The sequence below is a fragment of the Acipenser ruthenus genome, chromosome 22 (genome assembly GCF_902713425.1).
Source record: "Acipenser ruthenus chromosome 22, fAciRut3.2 maternal haplotype, whole genome shotgun sequence".
NCBI lineage: Eukaryota > Metazoa > Chordata > Actinopteri > Acipenseriformes > Acipenseridae > Acipenser > Acipenser ruthenus.
The window spans coordinates 19,956,445-19,977,315 of NC_081210.1; the positions used below are offsets into that span (position 1 = coordinate 19,956,445).

The 20,871-nt window shown below is 37.0% G+C and overlaps 1 protein-coding gene across 3 annotated transcripts in view; it reads right to left on the reverse strand.

The window, feature by feature from the left end:
• The window catches only part of LOC117431500 (teneurin-2), a 414,128-nt gene that overhangs the window by 35,169 nt on the left and 358,088 nt on the right, over positions 1 to 20,871 (reverse strand). For all 3 annotated transcript variants that reach the window (XM_058996098.1, XM_058996097.1, XM_058996099.1), the window contains 3 exons: positions 19,683 to 19,883; positions 18,207 to 18,392; positions 4,110 to 4,256 (listed from right to left, as the gene is read on the reverse strand). In XM_058996098.1, the coding sequence (XP_058852081.1) occupies positions 4,110 to 4,256; positions 18,207 to 18,392; positions 19,683 to 19,883 (534 nt within the window). The remainder of the gene's footprint in view (positions 1 to 4,109; positions 4,257 to 18,206; positions 18,393 to 19,682; positions 19,884 to 20,871) is intronic.

A 20,871-nucleotide genomic window follows, 5' to 3' on the forward strand; every position in this document is an offset into this window, starting at 1 on the left:
AAAATCCTTGTAGCTTTATTGCATTTCACTTTGTAGTTTTCAGTTTAACTGTGAACTAATACAGGGCAAAACGTATTTTGATTAAATCGTAATGATGGAATAAACACATCTTCATATACCTGCATGGTATAATGAAACTCTTGACTGCTGCAGTTTTGGGATTAATTAACTGGCAACCAAAGGGTCATTTATGGCTGCTTAATCAAGGTGATTCAGTCGTGTACTGAAAATACCCTGGGTTCATGCATTAGGAGCATGTGCTTATACGTGAGATTACTATCCAAACGTACTCTTCTGTTGTACAGTAATGCAGACATTTATCAACATCAGTTTATACTGCCCTTTATACTGGAAGACAGACCAATGGGCTTTACTGTATATTTGAAAGAAAAGCATGAACTGCATTTTCACAAAAAAACAGCATACACCAAAGTATAAGCTCCTGGGCCTATTTACTCCTTTAGACATTAGAAAGAGCAGGAGGAAAATGCTTAGTTTAGCTCATCAATAACGGACTCATTAACTATTTAGGTTCCAGAAAGGGATCCAGGTTTCTGTGTTGTAGATTCCTGTAACAATCTTTCTACGATCGCAATTGTTTTCCTGTTTGATCTTTAATAAATCACTTCATATTCCCAGGATGCAGATCTTGGGAATATGAAAAATGAATAGCCTTAGGCATTTTAAAGTTTGATAGGGCTTTAAAAAAAAAAAAAAGCAGAAACAAAGTTCATGTGAAGGGCTGGATTCAGATTAAAAAGCTGAAATAACAGCACCCAGAACACTCCAGTGATTCGCTTTTTCACTCGGCTTCTATTTGAATTCAACTTAAAGAAATGACACACCTGAGATTACATCGGGCATAAACTAAAAAGTTTTTTTGCACATGAATGAGTAAACAAGATGGAGCAAATTAGAAACAGACAGAGTTGTCCTTAACTCAATATAGTGGTTTCTTGTTCGTAAAATGTATTTTTTCCTCCAGTTCCAGCCTCAGAAGAAACGTTGTATTGTATATTATCTTTATTTAGAATGAGAGCTACGCAATCTAACTAGGGTTGCCAACTTTTCATTTTTTGCTGAGCACAAAACATGAGAATGTGAATGAAGTGGTACACAGCAGTTTTCCTTTTTCAAATTTTTAATAAACAAAACAAAAACCTAACCCGTTCTCAGGCCCTAACTAAACAGATGTTTTTACTATCTGAATACGAGACAGGCTAAGCCTGTTCCCTCGTCATCAAAACCAAATCCCAATCCAAAGTCGTAATCCAAACTCCTTACGTTCCCCTCAACCAAACACTCCCAAACACAGACATTTTAAATGACAATTACATTGTTAAACAATTGACAACCATTAAATTGAACAATTAATTCGAACTGGAGCCAACCCTGACTCCAGTAGCTTCCACATGGTCCTAATGCCTCCGGGTATCATCCCCATGTAAATACATTTATTATTTTTAGTACTTTTAAACCAAATGTATTTGTTTTTAAGCTTTCTTAATTAACACAAGATTACTTCGTTACTTTCCTGAACTCTCGTCACTTTTAATCCCAAACACTTTACCTTATTTACCAGCCAGTTTGTTTTATATATATATATATATATACTCTTAATAATAATTAGGTTGGTATTTAGGCTAGGGTTAGGATAATAAAATAATGCAAAATTGCTCACTGGTAATTTTATGTCAAAAAATGGTTTTAGTAGTTGCCAGGCTCGTTTAAATACTATGCAATGCAATTTTAAGATGCCTATAAAAGAGAATTTTAACATACACGCATTAAAGCACCATCTGTCAGTCGTCATCTGACTAGATACAAAAATCTGTGAATGTTCAGAGTTCAGCCTCTTACAGTTGTCTATGAATCTCTTATTTTATATTTAGCCTTTAAATGTATTTTTAAACTTCTAGCGGTAATTGAATCGAACCTTGACCTGCAACACAAAGAGGAAACAATTGTGAAATTCAAAGCAGATTGGGCTATTCATTAACAGCCAGAAGTAAAAGTAACCATTAGCTGCAGCTATTTTCAAAGTGTCAGATAAAAGATGAGCTGAAATATAAACTGACACAGTGATTGGCATAAGAAGGCCGTCAGATTCACTGCGGGTGACATAAATAAGAGCACTTGAAACAAAAACAACTAGAATAACTAGATGTGAACAAAACAAAAAGCATGGTGCTTGGAATGGCACCTCTGACAGATTTGTAAAGGAGGTCACATTTTAGCTGAAATGTTTTTGGAACTTGTACCCAGTTAAAGTAAGCTGTTAAAAAAATTCCTAATAATACTGGTACTTAATTCTCAATTTTTTTTTTTTTATACTCAGTCCGCCTGAATCTCTATATGTATTTTTTTGTTAATAATTTGTATATTGTATATCTGGATTAGGGGTGGCAGGAAAGCATTTGATAGAGAAGAAGGGAGTGAAGGAGGTGCTTGCTAAATAGAATGTCTCCCACTGTAATGAAGTAGACATATCAAACACACATGTGTCATTCATAGGTGCAGTGAACCCTGTAAGCTTTAAAAGAACCACTCCGTTCATCAGTGACTTTTCATAATCCCAGCTGTCTGGGATTTGAGCATTATGAGATGGCTTTTCTGCTGATTGTGTTGTGTCAAACACAGTGCAAAATCCCATTCTGTCTTGAGTGTTCAATCAACAAAGTTAGAACAGCCTGCAATCATTCCTAGAGTGACTCCCACTGCTTCTTAGACCAAGGATGTCACCTTGAAAAATCGAAGCAGTTCCACGCTGTAATTGCAGCAAGTTTTGTTGTTTATGGCTTCAATTTGATCGTATTGTGACACACATTTTTTTGGCACAACATTGGATTTTCTGTTATAAAAGCAATTCAAATTACTGTGCTTTTCCGGCTGTCAGAAGCTGCCATCGAGCTGTTTTCTGTGATCAATTGAGAGTGTCTATCAGAATCTTTAAACAACAAATAGGGTTTTAAAGAAACTCTGGGACTTTGAAAACAAAATGATACACGGTAACGTGGGATTTAATAACTTAATGACCCTTCAGGGTCACCTCTGTTACTGTAAAACCTTCAGAGAATATGTCGTCAATGTCATTGGGTTGAAATTGCAAGTGTAGGTTCTATAAGAGGGAAAATATGAACAGATCATGTGTCTTTCATTCTCAGAATTGCCGGCAACTGTTGAGTACAATAGGACACAGCCCTAAAGCCAGGTCCCCACAGAGATTAATTTTTTTTTCATTTTTTAGTTTTATTATGTTTTTGCAGAGTTTAGGATCCATTTTAGAATCCAAACTGATATTTTTGAATGAAGCATTAATTTAACAAAGCAAGTTCATTTAACTCTAAGATGAACTGCATATTTTGCAGACCTGACATGTATTTGTACAGGTGTCCAAAGAATGTTGTTGAATTCAGATTGATTAATCAAATGTTTTTGGGGAAGGAAAAGGAATTTCTAGAGAGTGTTTACTGAAAATGGTTTAAATTCTAATATGCTGCAATTGCAGCAAAGCTGCATACAACACAGTCTTTTGTATGTTTGTGCTGTAATTCAGGCTATTACACTTGCCAGACATGAATGCCCTTGGTAGTGTTGTGTGTATTCTCTTGGACAATAGAATATCAGTCATGCTTTATTTTGAAGTCGCCAGTCTTCTAGTCTCAATCTTCTTCAATTTCTCTGTTAATTATTGTGGGGTTCAACATTCTATGGCCCTCACGCTAAAAACACGCCTGCATACTGGGGTCCTGACAGTTTGTTTTTTGAGTTAACTGTCTGTACAAACTAGTATCAATTTTACTCTCCTGAACTAATCTGTGTTGTTTTGGACAAAATGGGTTGCCAGGGCAATGGAGCATACTGGGAAATGTAGAACTTAGAAAGGCCTGACGACCTCAGAACATAATATCATTTTGTCACACACAAGAATTAGGAACTTGGTAAAGGATAAAAATGGAAGGGAAATGACCAGGCCTAAAAAGACATCATTAATAGATGTAGTAGATAGTCAACAGGGTTACTTTTCCTTCAAGTAAATTAAATTATGATCACACCATCCAGAGCTCTGAGTTCTTAAGGGTATAAGGAATTTGATGCATGCTTCTCACCTCCCTCATTATCCTTGTTATCAGCACAGGAGGTTTCCATGGCAACATTGCATCCAGGCCCTCTCCAGCCGGTTTGACAGACACAGTGCCAGCTGTTCTGACCGAGGGTACATTTCCCATTGCCATTGCACAGATCAGGGCAGCCATCTGGTTTAAAAAAAAAAAAAAAAAAGCAAGGGAAAACAGTTCTTAGTGAAAGGATTATAATATTTGACTGGTACAATTCAAAATGTGCCTGGTACCTAGTTGTCTTGTCTGAAACCTGACATTTCTGTATGCTTCTAGTGACTTCTGTGGAAGCGTGATCTCTTCTGCTTCAGTGTATGGGATTCATGAATTCATGGATGCTTTTCCGACAGCGTGTGTGAGGGTGTTTGTTATAATGCTATTTCAATATAAATATGCCACAATTTCTTATCCAATTTTAGGGAAAACAGATATACATAATACATACAGATATACATAATACATTTGTCAGTTTGACTAAGTTTGTGATACTGTAAAGTACTGGTACAGTATGTATCTGATGGTAAAACATTGCTTTTTCTGCACTGAATAGTAACTATGAATTTGGGATAGTGGTGTAATTAAATGTGTACAGTTGGCAAGGTTATTCAAATGATCTGGTTTAATTAATATTATTACAGCTTTAACAAATACAAGAACTACATGAGAGATTTTAGAATACTCCTATGATTTAAATGGGGTTTCTGAAGGACTCAATGTATTAATGATGTGGAGTCTGAAGATGTCATTAGGGTGACACATGAACCTTAAATAACAAGGTAGCTTTAAAACATTCAAGTGAAATGAAGATTATTCCAAACAGGCACAATGGATATGAGAATATTGTGTATGTCTTTGTTTTTTTAATTGAAATACATAGCAGGCATCTTTTTCTAAAACTTAAGACAGTTCATGCTTGATACTTAAATCTCTGTCTGCATATTAATTAATCCTGTTTAATAAAAGTCACCTTGGAACATGCAAGGAGGTGAGGGGGTGGGGTGGTTTGTCTTCTGGGCTAAAAATGAACACAGAATGCAGTTTATTTTATTTTCTATGTAATGGAGGGGTAATTAATTCTCAGGATTATACACAGATATAAATGTTTGCCTCTATAATATAGGAATGACCTTTACCTTGTCAAATTGTACTGATTAACATGCTGCTATAGATACAAACCTGATGTGTATAGACAGTTGTAGTCAAAAGTTTACATACCCCACTGGAAATTAACAAATAATTTTATGAAAAATCTTTTGTAGCAAAAGTTTTGCTTTTGTGGATGAGGAAAAAAAGTCAAATAGTTGTGTACAATTATTTATTTCAGCAATTTTTTTTGCAAAACTCCAAAAATGCTAATTCAAAAGTATTCATCCCCTGACAAGGAAAATGAAATTAAAAGCTATAATAACCTCTTTTAAATGATTACGGTATTGGTCAATGAGCTTTTGACATGACTCTTTAGTGATTATTGACCATTCTTCAACGCAAAATTGTTCCAATTCATTCAAATTCCATGGACCTCTTGTGCACAGCCTTCTTCAACTCATACCAAAGATTCTCAATCGGATTTAGATCGGGACTTTAACGAGGCCATTCCAGAACCTTGATTTTATTCTTTAACCATTCTGAAGTAGATTTTGATGTGTGCTTTGGATCGTTGTTGTGTTGGAACGTCCAGTTGTGCTTTAAACCAGGTTTTGTAGCAGAGGGTTTCAGATGATCAGCCAATATCTTTTGGTATGCTATGGAATCAATTTTACCTTGTATTGGAACTACATTTCCTGTGCCATTAGATGAAAAACAGCCCCATAGAAGGATATTACCACTTCCATGCTTGACAGTAGGTATGTTCTTTTCTTTGTATGCCTCACCAGACTTTCTCCAAACGTAACAACTATCAGTGTGACCAAATAGCTCAGTTTTTTGTTTCATCACTCCACAAAACCTTTGACCAGAACTCATATCCATCATTCAAATGCCATTTTGCAAACTTTAAGTCATTGTCCTTGAGACATTTTCCTAAGAGTGGCTTTTTCCTTGGCTGTGACCATTGAGACCTTCACCATGCAATACTCGACCTATGGTTGAAATGGAAACCCCAGTCCCACTTGCAGCTAATTCACTTTAAATATCTTTGGCAGTCAATCTTGGATTGTTAGTAACCTTCCTCACAATTCTTTTACTTGTTCTTGGTGAAAGAACCTTCTTTCTTCCAGACTGAGGGAGCGTTGTGACAGTACCATGAGTCTTGTACTTCTTGATAATAGAAACAATAGTTGAAACTGGGATACTCAAATGCTTATAAATATTCTTGTATCCTTCTCCAGTTTTATGACAATACTTTTTTTTTTGCCTAAGGTCTTCAGATAGCTCTTATTTTTTCCCATATTGACTTATTGGTAATGACAGCAATCATCCTATGCCTAACCCTTTTATACTCTATAAGAATGTTCACCTACAGTCCAACATTTTCTAGACTTTTCTAGAATTAGGTTCTGCATTATCAAATTGAAATTTCTAGCACCTTGCAGACAATACTATCATAGCATCAAAGGGTATAAATACTTTTGAATTAGCATTTTTGGAGTTTTGCAAAATAATTGCTGAAATAAATAATTGTACACATCTATTTCTTGTAACTTTTTTTCCTCATCCACAAAAGCAAAACTTTTGCTACAAGATTTTTCCTGAAATTCTTTGTTTTCGAGAAATTTCTAGAAATTATAAATTTCCATTGGGGTATGTAAACTTTTGACTCAACTGTATATTCTAACCAACATAAATGTATAGTATATTTTTATATATACCTGCTATAACTTAAATATCTGTGATACAATATAGTAGACCCTAACATTGATGTCATACAGCACAATTTCTTTGTATCGGATTTTGTGGTTTGTATCAGATGTTAACATTAGATATTCTGTTTAATTATTTTTAATACATAATATATAATAAAAATAAATACATTTACTGTGTATATACTGTATGTTTGATAATTCTTCTTTGCATTTATATTATTATTATTATTATTATTATTATTATTATTATTATTATTATTATTATTATTATTATTATTATTAGTTATTTCTTAGCAGACGCCCTTATCCAGGGCGACTTATAGTTGTTACAAGATATCATATTATGCATTATTTCACATTATACAGATATATTAATCCAAACGTATAGTCGCTGGACTTCGGACTTGCACATTAACAGGTAACCACAGAATGATTTTTTGTTCTTATATCGGAGTAAAAAAAGCAGTTAGTAATGATTGCCTTTTAAATTGAGTTGCCATTTTAAGCAGCCAAAGCCTTATGAAGCATTTGGACAGTAAAATCTATACAGCACATTGATTCTCCTCAGTGGTTAGTGCTGCATAAGCCTATTGTTTAATGTGAAAGGCAAGTCGATTTCTTGATACTAACTAGAATAAAGTGGGATTTCAGAAACTATTAAATCAACTCTCCGAAGTAATGTTGTTTGACTCTAAAGTAATCTTTACAACTACATTGTAGAATCTGGATGAATGGCTTATAGTTAGGCTTCTGATTTTCGGCGTTTTCCACAGACTTTTCTACTCTCCTTTAAAAATTCAACTGATACCTGTTAAGCCTTTCGTGTATCAATCAGAACTGAGAAACGTGTTAAAAGTAAAATTGATTTAATTTACAGGGTTTTTCTATGAAGCAACTAAATGGGCTTTTAAATCGTAAATTTCATTTCAAAGCAGAATCGACTCCTCTTTATTAATGTGCAGCCACGCAGAATGATTGTAATAAAGTGCGTTCAGCACTTTTTCCATTCTAGCTTTAATAAAGATTAGTCTTGTATTAACATGTTGCGATCTCGGTTGTACGTTCTGCTTGTTAATTAAGTCTTGGCCAATTTAAAAGTCAATTTAGTTGTTTCACAGAAAAAAGAAAAAAAAACCTGTAAATGAAATCAGTTCTACTATTATCACGTTTCTCAGTTGTGATTGAGATACACGAATGGCTTAACAGGTATCAACTGAATTCTTAAAGGAGAGTAGAAAAGTCGGGGTAAAGCACCGAAAACACTATGTAACACAATTTTTGTTCCTGTGTAGTAAGTGTTATTTCCTAATTGCTTATGCCTCAAAAGTATAGAAAATGGCTATTATTCCCCACAAACTTTGCTTTTGTGACCAGGACAGTGATATTTTGAAATGTACCTATTTCCAATGAGAAAACGGGCAAACTTGTGTCTTTTCGTTCACATAAAGTCAGAAAAAAACAACATATGAATCCAAATGAACATGTATTTATACTAAAGTAATACAAAAATGACTACAAAAGATTTAGAAGTGAGTAGTTTTTCGAGATTTACGATTATACTGTAAATCACTTTCACGAATCAGTCCCCAAATGTAGTCTCCCATCATGTTCTCGTTATACTGTCCTTGGTAGCGGCGTTCAAAGTCCAGTATATCCTGGTGGAAGCGCTCGCCTTGCTCCTCAGAGTACGCTCCCATGTTCTCCTTGAATTTATCAAGATGAGCATCAAGGATATGGACTTTGAGGGACATCCTACAGCCCATTGTGCCGTAGTTCTTCACCAGAGTCTCAACCAGCTCCACATAGTTTTCGGCCTTGTGATTGCCCAGGAAGCCCCGAACCACTGCGACAAAGCTGTTCCAAGCCGCTTTCTCCTTACTAGTGAGCTTCTTGGGGAATTCATTGCACTCCAGGATCTTCTTTATCTGTGGTCCGACGAAGACACCAGCTTTGACCTTTGCCTCAGACAGCTTAGGGAAGAAGTCTTGAAGGTACTTGAAGGCTGCCGACTCCTTATCTAGAGCTCTGACAAATTGTTTCATAAGGCCCAATTTGATGTGCAGTGGTGGCATCAGCACCTTCCGGGGGTCCACCACTGGCTCCCACTTGACGTTGTTCCTCCCCACAGAGAACTCGGTCCGCTGTGGCCGGTCCCGCCTGTGGTAGTGCGCCTTGGTGTCCCTGCTGTCCCAAAGGCAAAGATAGCAGGGAAACTTGGTAAAACCGCCTTGGAGACCCATCAGGAATGTCACCATTTTGAAGTCTCCTATGACCTTGATGCCATCTCAGAAAAATGCAGATATGTATCCACTTAGGCAGCTGGAACTAAACTGAACTGGTGGGCTTAAGGCCCCTGTATTTATACTACTATTTATATTACTGGAAAGTTCTAGAAAGTTCTAGAAGTTACTCCAAGTTTACTCAGCACTGAATCTATCTGGAATGTTCTGGAAAATAGGTAAATTTCAAAATATCACTGTCCTGGTCACAAAAGCAAAGTTTGTGGGGAATAATAGCCATTTTCTATACTTTTGAGGCATAAGCAATTAGGAAATAACACTTACTACCCAGGAACCAAAAAAAAAAAAAAATAATTGTTACACGGTGAAATCAGAAGCCCTAGTTATAATTAATCCCCACAGCACCTTTCCATATGACTGCTGATTGCTGTAGCAATAAGCAGTAGCAAAGAACAACCTGGTATCTTTAAGTGCGAGAAAAAAACGACAATGTTTGTATTCACTAGCAGTATCAAATGTAATTTCTATACAGTATTACACCAACAAGATAGCGTATATTTATAACACTGAAGTTACTATTCATAGTCTGTTCAATACCTTACACTAGCGTTTGTTCTTTGACTCGGGAAACGGAAGCTGAAAAACGTGTTCCTGCCAATCCGTCATTATTCGCACTGCGGATCCACAGCGAAGCCACCAGACCTATAGTGCTGGAGGACAACACAGATCTGAATGGCTCCACTGCAGACCCGCAGGCGCCCTATCAGCCACAGGGGTCGCTGGTGCGCGGTGAACTGTGGATTGACCTGCCGACCTAAGCCCTCCCTACCCGGGCGGTGCTCTGCCAATTGTGTACCGCCCCCTAGGAACCCCCGGTCACGGTCAGCAATGACATAGCCTGGATTCGAACCAGCGATCTCCAGGCTATAGGGCGCATCTTGCACTCTACGCAGAGTGCCTTTACTGGATGCGCCACATATTTAAAATCACTCAGGTGCTAGAAGTACGCAAAAAAACACTGCACAAAGCACTGAAGTAACATGTCTTCACAGGGCAGTCTGGTTGTGCCCGTTTACACGCCACAATGGCCTTTGCATGCGATTTTCTCAGAAGAAAACATTGCTGTGGGTTACGATTATCTTACCCCAGCTCCTTGTTTCAGTGTTTTAGGCCTGTTTCTCAGATAGTTAGCATGAATTATAGCATAGCATGAAAGCATGAATTTCTTATTGGCTTTGTTGAATTGTGCTGCTTTTCATGAACCATGAACTGGAGAAACGAAGACTGTCAGATAATTAATTGCCTTTCCTCTCATGAAAGGAATTCCAGTGTAAATAAATCTATATATGGAGCTTGTTTATGCCAAATTACCTTTTCTATGGTCTATACTCTAGTGGCAATTAGCTGTCAGATATCAAATATTCTACTAGCACTGAATCACAGTGCTATAAGCACATCCTACAATATAACGTGCTCAAAGATGACAACCGGCCCATCTAAATATGTGTTTTTTCCCCATCCTTTGTGAGAATAAAGTAACATACAATATACCTCTCACAGTCTCAGTTTTAAACACACATTGATTTAATAGAGCTCTAGTTACGTTTTCTAACAGAAATTCAGTATAAAATTTTGTGGAAAGATTTGGTTGAATAATAGCTAAGTAAAGAAAGTGAAAGAATTAAATTAATATCATAACCCAGTGGTTCATTTTAATTGAAGTTGTTTTCCAGACAGAAGGGCATTGGTGGTCTTAGATATTTATCTTGTATTGTATAACAGTTTTAGCTATATAAAAAAATGTACAATTAAAAATCTCTCAGACTCAGATTAATGTTTAAGGTTCTCAAGTTAATCCACTTGTATTCCTTCTGCAGGCACTGTAACATAATGCATCAATGACTGGGCCTGCATTTGAAACAGCAGCGGACAACACCCAGAAGTGCAGTTGATGAGTACAGGGGGGGACAGGCATTTGATCAAAGACAGGTACTGGCAAACAAGCACAGAAGAGGCAGTAATTAGCTGTCCTTCCCCTTCAGGACATAATCTTTACTTACCATAACGTTGTGTTGATTTGTTTTATATGTATTAATGAGCTTTGTCGACATGGAAATAAAAAGAGATTTTCTTGTGCAACCGTGACGCTGGCTCCTCTTGATCTAAAAGTGATCACTGGAGTATGATGTCATGCAATGCTAATACCTACTTTAAAATGGGGAAGGGAAAATGATATAATTGCTTGTTTCTGTATTGTGATTTTTTATTTTACTCTGTAAAAAGCAATGGATATTTATTGCATCTGTGTTTTAACAAAAACACAATGGCTAAAAATATTGGAAAATAAATATTTACAAAACTCTTTTGCTGGTACTGTAGTATGTTCCCCTATCTTTGTGTGAAAGATATGTTTCCTGATACTTGCTTAATTAATTGTATATTTGAACTGCTGCTCCCTGGTACCAAATCACCTAATTTGCTGCAGGCCAGCTGGTCCGAGGTAAAGTATTTGCAAGAAAGAAGCAGTTTTTTTTATTTAAATCAGTTGTGTTGTATTAAAAAAAAAAATAACAGCCTACCTGCATTGGAAAACAAAAAAAATAACAACAACATTATCTTATGTAGTTGATTTTCAATCTTTGGATATCACTCATTCATTTAAATTATTGAAAATAATATTAATTATGTTTTTTTTAGTTTAGTTGTTTTCTCCCCAATTTACTAATGTCCAATTATTTTTAGGCTCAGCCCACCGCTACCACGCTGACTTGGGAGGGGTGAAGACAAACACACCTTGTCCTCCAAAGCGTGTGCCGTCAACCGCCCGCTTTTTTACACACTGCAGACTCACCATGCAGCCACTCAGAGCTACAGCGTCAGAGGACAACGCAGCTTACAGGCAAGCCAGCAGGCGCCCGGCCAGACCACAGGGGTCGCTGGTGCGCAGTGAGCCGAAGACACCCTGGCCGACCTAACCCTCCCTCCCCTCACATCATTGCAGTAGTAATACCCCTACCGACAAATTCTTCGTCTAGACATCGTTTCTATTTTTCTAAGCAATTCCTTGCTCTTTCCCTTCCCTGCAGTGCCCAACAGCTTTAAAATAAACTGAAGCAATCAAGAGAAAAAAGAAGGCAAGCAGGGAAAATAAGAGACGTGGAGAGAGGAAAAAAATTAGCTTTTGTTTGCCTGATACACTATTTAAGTCCCTTCCCTTTTGAAACTTCCCAGCTGAAAGAAGAGTCCTGCATCAAGCCACGGAGTGTTTGCGGCTGACTCCAAGCAGTCTCCACAAGCCTATTGTTTAGGTGAAAAATAAAAGAAAGCATTGCGTTTCATATAGGCATGTGGCAGACACGTACGTACTGTAGTCCTGTGGTGCGTGACTCAGGCCTGCGAGGTCTGTTGCAGTCCAGTTTATACCAAAGCAACTTTTTTAATTGAACCTGCTGAGGGTCAGATTGTTACTCTTTCCATTTATCTGACTACAAGCTATTTTCATCTATTGTTGCTGTTTTGTTGCTGTAGCCTATATTGCAATATAACAAAGGAAGTTGCTACTTTAATTTATTTATAAAGTTGCTAGTTTTATTAAACACTTTTCTGGAGGACATTCCCTAAAAAACAGCATTCAAATAAAACTGACAGGAGTAAAACAGTGATCCACTCAGGTACTGCCGATACGATGTAGACAAAAGACAAAGCTGGATTTTGGCTGTTGAGGGGTTAAATGGAATGGAATGGAGGTTACACCTGCTGCATATCATCAAAACATTGCACTTCAAAGGCAAAACCACTTAAATATTCTTAAATCTTACTATGGAAATTTACTTCATAAATGGGCAGAAACACCGACTGATTAATGAGGTCTATTTCAGAATTTCCTGTTCAAATTAAGGTGCTCATAAGCTTGTTGTCTCTTACTGTACTATACTTTTGAAAGGGCAAGTCCCTGCTGTATCGTTTTTAATATATATTGCATATTTTCCAATTGACGTTTTTATGACAAATACACAATCATAAGCCTTATTCTTTCTGTTCATTTAGCCTAGAGGTTAAATTGTTCATCATTATGTCAAAAAACACATTTAAAAAGATCAGTATAGCACATCTGTAAATATTGCATTTTCTCTCTCTTTTCTGCTACTCTGCTATGGGGTTTTTGGCACGTAGCCCAATTAGGCTTTAAAATGGGGACTCAAGTCTTTAAACCTTCAATTCCCGTCTGCCAATATTTCAGAACCATGGTCAGCAGCCAGGGATGCAGATAATGAACCGTGTAGTGTAGAAATAGCAGACAGGGACAGGATGAGAAGTCTTCTCAAGCTGATAATTGGCTGGCCTGTCCCTTCAGTGCCAATTCTTCAATGGTAAAGGACATTCCTGCAAGAACACTACCTATGAACGCTAATCATGACATTAGCCCATGAAAGGTTTACTTTAGATATGCTGAATAAATTAAATACAGTAGATGTATCCAGACCAGTTGGTATTGGACCCTATTCATATTGTTTTATTGATTTGTGTAGCATACTGATCATAATCTGGGCCATAACAAAAAGTACTAGTCTAGTCTAGTTTTATGTTTTTGACAGGGATTCAGCTTGGACTGTTTTAACCATTCATTTTACGCTTAATCCTGGGATGATCACTATCAGGTGGTTGATTCAATCCAGGATTATCCCCCAGCCCTGTTAAATGCTCTAAATAAAATGAGCCGTGGCTTCCCTTATAAAATTTTACCACAGTAAAAGCATAGCAAAGCATTGTAAAACACAGGTAAGCACACTATAGTCCAGAGAGGTAAGAGTAACCTGCACTGCACTTTTAGCACATACTACTCATCCCAACCAGCAGGGACCATTTTCAGCATCTGTCACCTTTCAAGACTCTGTCCCTTTACCAATAATGCATTTAGATAATAACAAATAGTTGGCTGTTTTACATGTGACAGAATTACAACATAACGCTGTAGTCAGGAGCCATAGTTATGAGACTGTGCTGTTTGTGTTCTGCTTCATAACGAGAATACTAGTGTTAGTGTAATGGCATTATAGGGCAAATGGGAGCCATAACCGTACCGCCTTATAACCTGTTCCGCAGTATAAAGGGCTGCCTTATAAAGGGGGAGCACTGTATTATCAAAGCTATTTTGTGTGCATGAGAACATAAAAAAATGTGTATTCTTTAAACAGTTAGATATCGGGTCATATTTTCAAAGCATTTACTCCAGTCTTTAATTAACTCCTGTTTGCTGAAAGAAGTAAACACCTTTTAATTTTACAAAACTAAAATCAAACACCTGAGTTTCAAGTTCTCTCAAGCACTCTCAAGGTTTTTTTTGCTTTTCATTTTTAAGATGAATATTTCCAGGTGGTAACAGGACTGTTATAATACAGTAATACATGTTTACTCATTTGGACAGAGGCTTGAGTTAATACATCGGTTACATCTGCTGTGGGAGAACATAAAGGATTAAGTGAGACAGATGATGAATGCATAGCCAATGCCTAGTATTTTCTCTTAACTTTGCTGTGCAAGTTTCACGTGACAGCTGATTCGGTGCTAAAACCCTGACAAGCAAGCACACACCACAAAGCCATTCCAAACTAGCTCACCTGTACTACAGGATATACACATGGGAGAGAATCAAGTAACCATGCTGGCCCCCACCCCTGCATGTTCTGCTTCAGTGCTAATATTGCCATTCATCGTCACATGCTGAGCAATCTGATGGGAGATTGCCCTATTTGTTTATTTATAGTACAACTGCATACATAGTGTAGCTATTTTGCAGTATCGGTACTACTGTGAAGTTATTGTATTAAAAATACTGCAGCCATGTAATGCAGTGCTTTATTTCTAAGGGAGTGGTAATTTTAAAAATAATTAATTGAACTACCATAGGGTATATCTGCAGAAATTGACTTGTCTATTGACAATTTGTTATTTTTTCACGGGTATCGAATCCTAGGCAGACCCACATTTTAAGACAATTTTGTCCTAATGTGCATCAATATTTTTTTAATGTAATGACCATCTTCAAACACCTTCAGTGTATTGCATGTTGTGCAACATGATGAGATGTGATAAATATTAAAACATGTCACTGTTTAAAGACGGTGCTCATATTACAAATATACCCCTATGGTAGTTTCATTAATGGTGATAAACTTCCATAGTAAATATTTAATTTTTCTCTGTCGAAATTTGTCCTTGATCTCTTGTGGTGAATGAAGACCAGCAAGTAGCCAAGAGCTGTGTCCCATGCTGTGTCTGTGCTTCAAGTGACTTCCATTGACTAAGAATATATTTATTTATTTATTACAGTATTTATTTAGCAATACAGTAAGTTAAAAAAAAAATATAAAAAAAAAAAAAAAAGATTTATATACACTTTCTCCCAGAACGGAACAAAAATATCTAGCTACAAAACTACAGCAAACATCTAATCCACAGTTCAGTGAACTATGCTATACTACGAAGCTGCCTTAGAGTGCTAGTAAAAGACAGTGCAAAGGGATACAATACCTGCTTTAATCTTATCCACATAGACTGCAGTAAAAACAAAACATTTCACCATTGAGAAACATTACAAGTTTCAGACACATGTTTAAGCATAGTAATTAGTTAGTGTCAGGGATAGTAAGGAGTAACAGAAATGTCTAGAAATGCATGCAGTTATGCTCTAAGTGAATATTTTGTTATTGCCAGTAGTATATCTATGAGCCAAGCCTGCAGAAGACTTTCCCATTGAATTTGTCATCTGTGCTGCACATGGAGAGTGAAGCAGACATGTTGCAAATTAAAGGAAGGGTTTGGGAGTTTGGGAAATGAGCTTATCTGACTTAGTAAAAATTTCCTAAAGAGTAGCTTCATATGTTAGTTAATTTATTATTATTTTAACCTTTTCCTTGCCTTGCAATTATGCTGAGTGGTTCTGTCAATTGTGTTATTCGTTTAGGATCATTTCTCTACATCTGTCTTTACCTGGCTTTGAGCTTGTCTGAAGGACTGCCAAGGACTGATCAGACTTCTTCATCCCATTCATGCCATGTGACAAAATGATCTATGTAGAATAGGTTGGACCAGCAGGGTGGAAATGTCACAGCGTCTCATGGTTTGAATGGAAGGAGGGAGTCTGTTCAGTGCCAGGCAGTTTAAATTCTCTGGAGGAACTCAAAGCAAATTGAAAGCCAGATGTAACGCAATGCTGGAGCAACAGAAACCAAAATCGCTAACAATGATTACAAACATGAAAAAAGACAAAGGTGAACTAATGAATACAATGACAATTTGAAACTACTTGCTATTAAATATCATGAGCACAACCTGATCATAAGAACTGTTATAAGTAAAAGAAAAGTGAATCTGGGGAAGATTTTATACTGTGCATAAAACGCATATACTGCAGAAAGCAAAACTCTATATAGTGTATAAGTAATGCATTAGCTTTTAAGGAATTCTGCAAAAAGGGTTTTTCAAACATCTAAGAGTGTTATTTGGGTGGTCTTTCATGATCCATTAGACAAACAGAATTTATATGGTGGATGTTATGCAGCTGAACAATAAGTCTAGAACTCCAGATTGTACCTTTAATGGAAAAAGACAATTAAGAGACACTTTGTTTATAATCTATTGAGACTGATGATTATGGGTTTGAGGTTTGTATGGGTTAGGTACTAGGGTTAGCACTCATTCTGTATGCACAGCAAGGCTATAGATTTTCCATAGATTTTTCAAGGCTAAAGCACCACTTATGTCCAAGTGCTCCCGCACATTTAACCTTCCACATTTCTTGCGTAAAATAAAAAGTCTGTAAAAGCATGTGCTGTTCCCCAAATGCGTTTTCTGTAGTGGCTGGAGCGACATCAAAGTATCTTATAGAAGTGCATCCCATTTTCAATGCTGCCGTAGCCTATGCTGGTTATTAACAACATACTGAATTATCTCTCTACACAAGACCTTTTTACTTTTCATAGAAAAGAGGGCAAAGCTGGATAGCACCTTAAAGGGACGATGTGCACTTGCAATGGCTCTTTAATAGGGTCGCCTCGGAAGAAGCCCTGATGTTTATTAACTGACCTCAGTCACTTGTACAAGAGAAAATAAATGGGCATTGATTGGTATTGTGGCTGACCAGAAAACCTTGGTCTGTTGACCAAAGATAGCATTCTTTAATCCGTTTCCATTAAAAATGTTTGAATGGCAGCCAATACATTTTAATGAAGAGGAAAAAAAAACAAAAAAAACATTGGGTACATTCAGGATGGAGTTAGGTTCCTGTATGTTTGTTCATGGTTTTTTATTTTCAGAGATAACATCTGGTCTCAAGCAACAGGCAAACATGTGAATGTTTGTATTAAGGCTTAGTAATATCACAAGAACCTTTGCTGGTTGTTTTTAGTAACACTTTGACACAATCATGTGATACAATAGTGTTTGCTTTAAGTTAACAAAATAATTCTATAAATTTTGCCTGTCATGCACTTGTATTAGCTATATAGGTTTCAAACTTGCAGAAAGAAACAGCAAACATATATATTTTTTTTATGAAACATGATACCTGGTAGTTAACTAGGCTAAAGATATGTTTGTTTACAAGCTTTAGTATTGCATTTCTTTGTTAAACATCTCTCCACCATTTTTTGTTTGTAATTAACCAATCATCTTCTTCTATATTAACTGACATGCTTTACAACCAGTACATGCTTTTGACCCTGAAAACGCTAGGTAGGTAAAATTCCCTAGGATTTGAATCTGTCACAGAGTTCCTGATCGTAAGACAATCATGTTTTAAAATAAAAATGTATGTTTGCTATAACGCATGCTTCTTTCAGAAGTACACGCAAATGGAAGCTAGAACCAGGTGACAAAAAAAGACGGGGGAAGATTTAGTTTTAGAGAAAGCTCCCTGCAAAGTGCCTTACTACAAACATTCGCGACAAGAGGCATTGGAAGTATACTCTGTCCCTTTAAGTCCCTGTTAAAAATGGTTGTTAAAATAAAATAGTATGTGCCTGATTTGCTGCTTGGCGTTTGCCTACCGATGGTGCAGTGTTCTCCATTCCAGCCCTCTCTGCATTCACACTTCCCCTCTTTACAGGTCCCGTGTTCCACGCATCGGGGATTGCAAACCCGCTGGTCGCATGCTATTCCAGTCCACCCGTCTTCGCATCGGCATGCTCCACTCATACACACCCCATGGGTGCCACAGTCCACTGAACACACCTCTGCAAAATGGAATAGCACTTTATTTACAAACACTCCCCAACATGCTGCTGTTGAGCAATATGGTCAGCACTGGAGCAAATGTGTAACATCAGGAATCAAATCCAAACCCAAAGATATTCAACTGTGCAAGCAATGAAGCTAAGTGCTCCATTTTGCTAGGAGAGGAAAAGGTGGTTCAGTCAAATTTAATTTTTCTGTTGAAAAGAAGCAAAGGTGCTCCCTAAAGCCTCTGCTACAAAGAAAATGAAAAGGGTTGTGAAATGTTTGGTCAATTGCTCAACACGGTCACATTCCCTCTCTCTTTTGTTGACCAGAAACTCATCTGGACTCTACATGCTAAGTGAGAACCCCTTAGAGGGCTATTAATATAATACACATTTTCATAATATTGATTTCTTAATTTTCAATATCTGTTATAAGATAATTCAAAAGAATAACCAAAAAAAAAACATTCACCTGTGTTTATAACCTGTTTCATATCTATGTTTACAATATATTATTCTCTGCTGTTGATTCTGTAATAATGTATAATATTGTCTAGTGCATTATTTACTGTGCTAACTAAATATTTCACTGAAGTTGTCTCTTTTCCACTGGGTCTGCTTCTGAAAAGCTTTAAAAGGACAGGAAACCTGGTAAATAATGATCTAAGCAGAAACAGTCACAGAGAATGACACAAAACAAGCATAATATTAAATAGAGAAGCAAGATATTAAGTATTCAGAGAACATTGGTGGTATAAAGTATGAAAACGAACCCCCCCAGCCTCTAAAGTTTCCTCACTGCAAATGTACTGAGCTTTGAAATATCGTTGGCCAGCTGTAACGCTGTCTCAGTGGGAGCAGTTAGTGATTCCCTCCTTGTTTCCAAGGTCACTGCTTTCAAATGTATAAATGCTGACTCATAAACACCATCGGAATAACCATTACTACACAACGTGTCTTTTCGTACTTATTTAGACACTTCCCCGGCCGTTTCGATAGGTGTCAGTTGTGTACACTAAAAAAACAAAAAACAGAACTGAATTACAGGACAAAATTGGAGCACATTATTCAAACCTAACACTGGACAATGTCCTGCAATTGACATGTGCCAAGACAATGAGCTAAATTCAAACTCATTCTGTAACAGTGTTTTTGTTTTTTTTATGGTGTGTTGTTTATTAAATCACTCTGTATATACAGTATAAAAATAGCAAGGAATACCTAAGTGGCAAACCATAACCTTTAAATAAATGAACAGTTACTTCTGGATGTGCCTCCCATCAGAAGCAATGCCAGCTTTCTTACCCACTGAACAGTCAGGCCCCATCCAGTTTGGATCACAGCTGCAAAGGCCAGTGTCAGGGATGAAGGTGCCATGCCCGTTGCACTGATCAGGGCACTGGGATCGGGGTAGCTCACAGTTAAGCCCCCCCCAGCCAGGGCTACAGTGGCACTCTCCGTTCACACATATCCCATGGTTTGAGCAAGTTGGGTCCAAACAGTCCACTGGAAAGAGTTAACAATGAGAGAGAATTAATTAAAACAATCATCAACTAGAAACTGGAAGCATCCTGCGAGCATAATATATCTGAATGAATGGCTTGTAAAAAGGGTAAAGAAATACATCATTGATATGACCAGAGGTTAAACCAATGTGTCACTAAAATGTTTTTTTTGTTTTTTACTGGACATTACTTGTAATATAACTGTGTGCCAAATATCAGGCAAACAATAAAGTGTATTGTTTCTGTACCTAAGCAACTGAAATAGTTGTATGGTAGCGAGATTAGCTAGATTAGACCAGAGACAAATAACCAGCACATTTACTATGCAGTGCTTTTATAACCTTGGAAATATAAAGTCACTACCTCAAATGATGTCTGAGAAATAAGGCATTGACACTGTGGCGGTGACAGCTATGTAAAATTTCTCAATTACTGAATTTGACCTTTGTCCTGAAGATGAAGCCAAAATCTCCAAGTGTAAGGTCTTTATCATATAGAAACTAAAACTTCACATGGCCCTAATATGGCAGGCACCTTAGGTCACAGGTCAAAGTGAAGGGTACTTTGAGATTTTGCCCAAGGAATTTCAAAAACAAAAATTTCCCTGATAATGGATTTAGTACATCATTTTATTAATGGTATGACTGTGCAACAGCATTTCAGCGCAGTAGTGTTACTGGCATATACACTAAAGAAAACAGCTAATAAGTGATTTCCAAATTAGGTATTTTTTAAATAGTAAAAATCCCAAATCGAATTACACTTTGCTTTTTTAGAATAGATGATAGGAATAGATTTAGGAAAACAGAAAGCCTGACCACTTCTCAAATGCCGGCTTCAGTAACCCTTGGCCACTTCGTAGTCCCCACTAATATATGTAGTTACAATGAAATGTCATGGAAAATTGATATTGGCCATGAAGTTGAGAAAAAAAGCTGGTCTTATACCGTGACAACCCATTTGTCAAACACCACGTGTCGCCCCCCCCC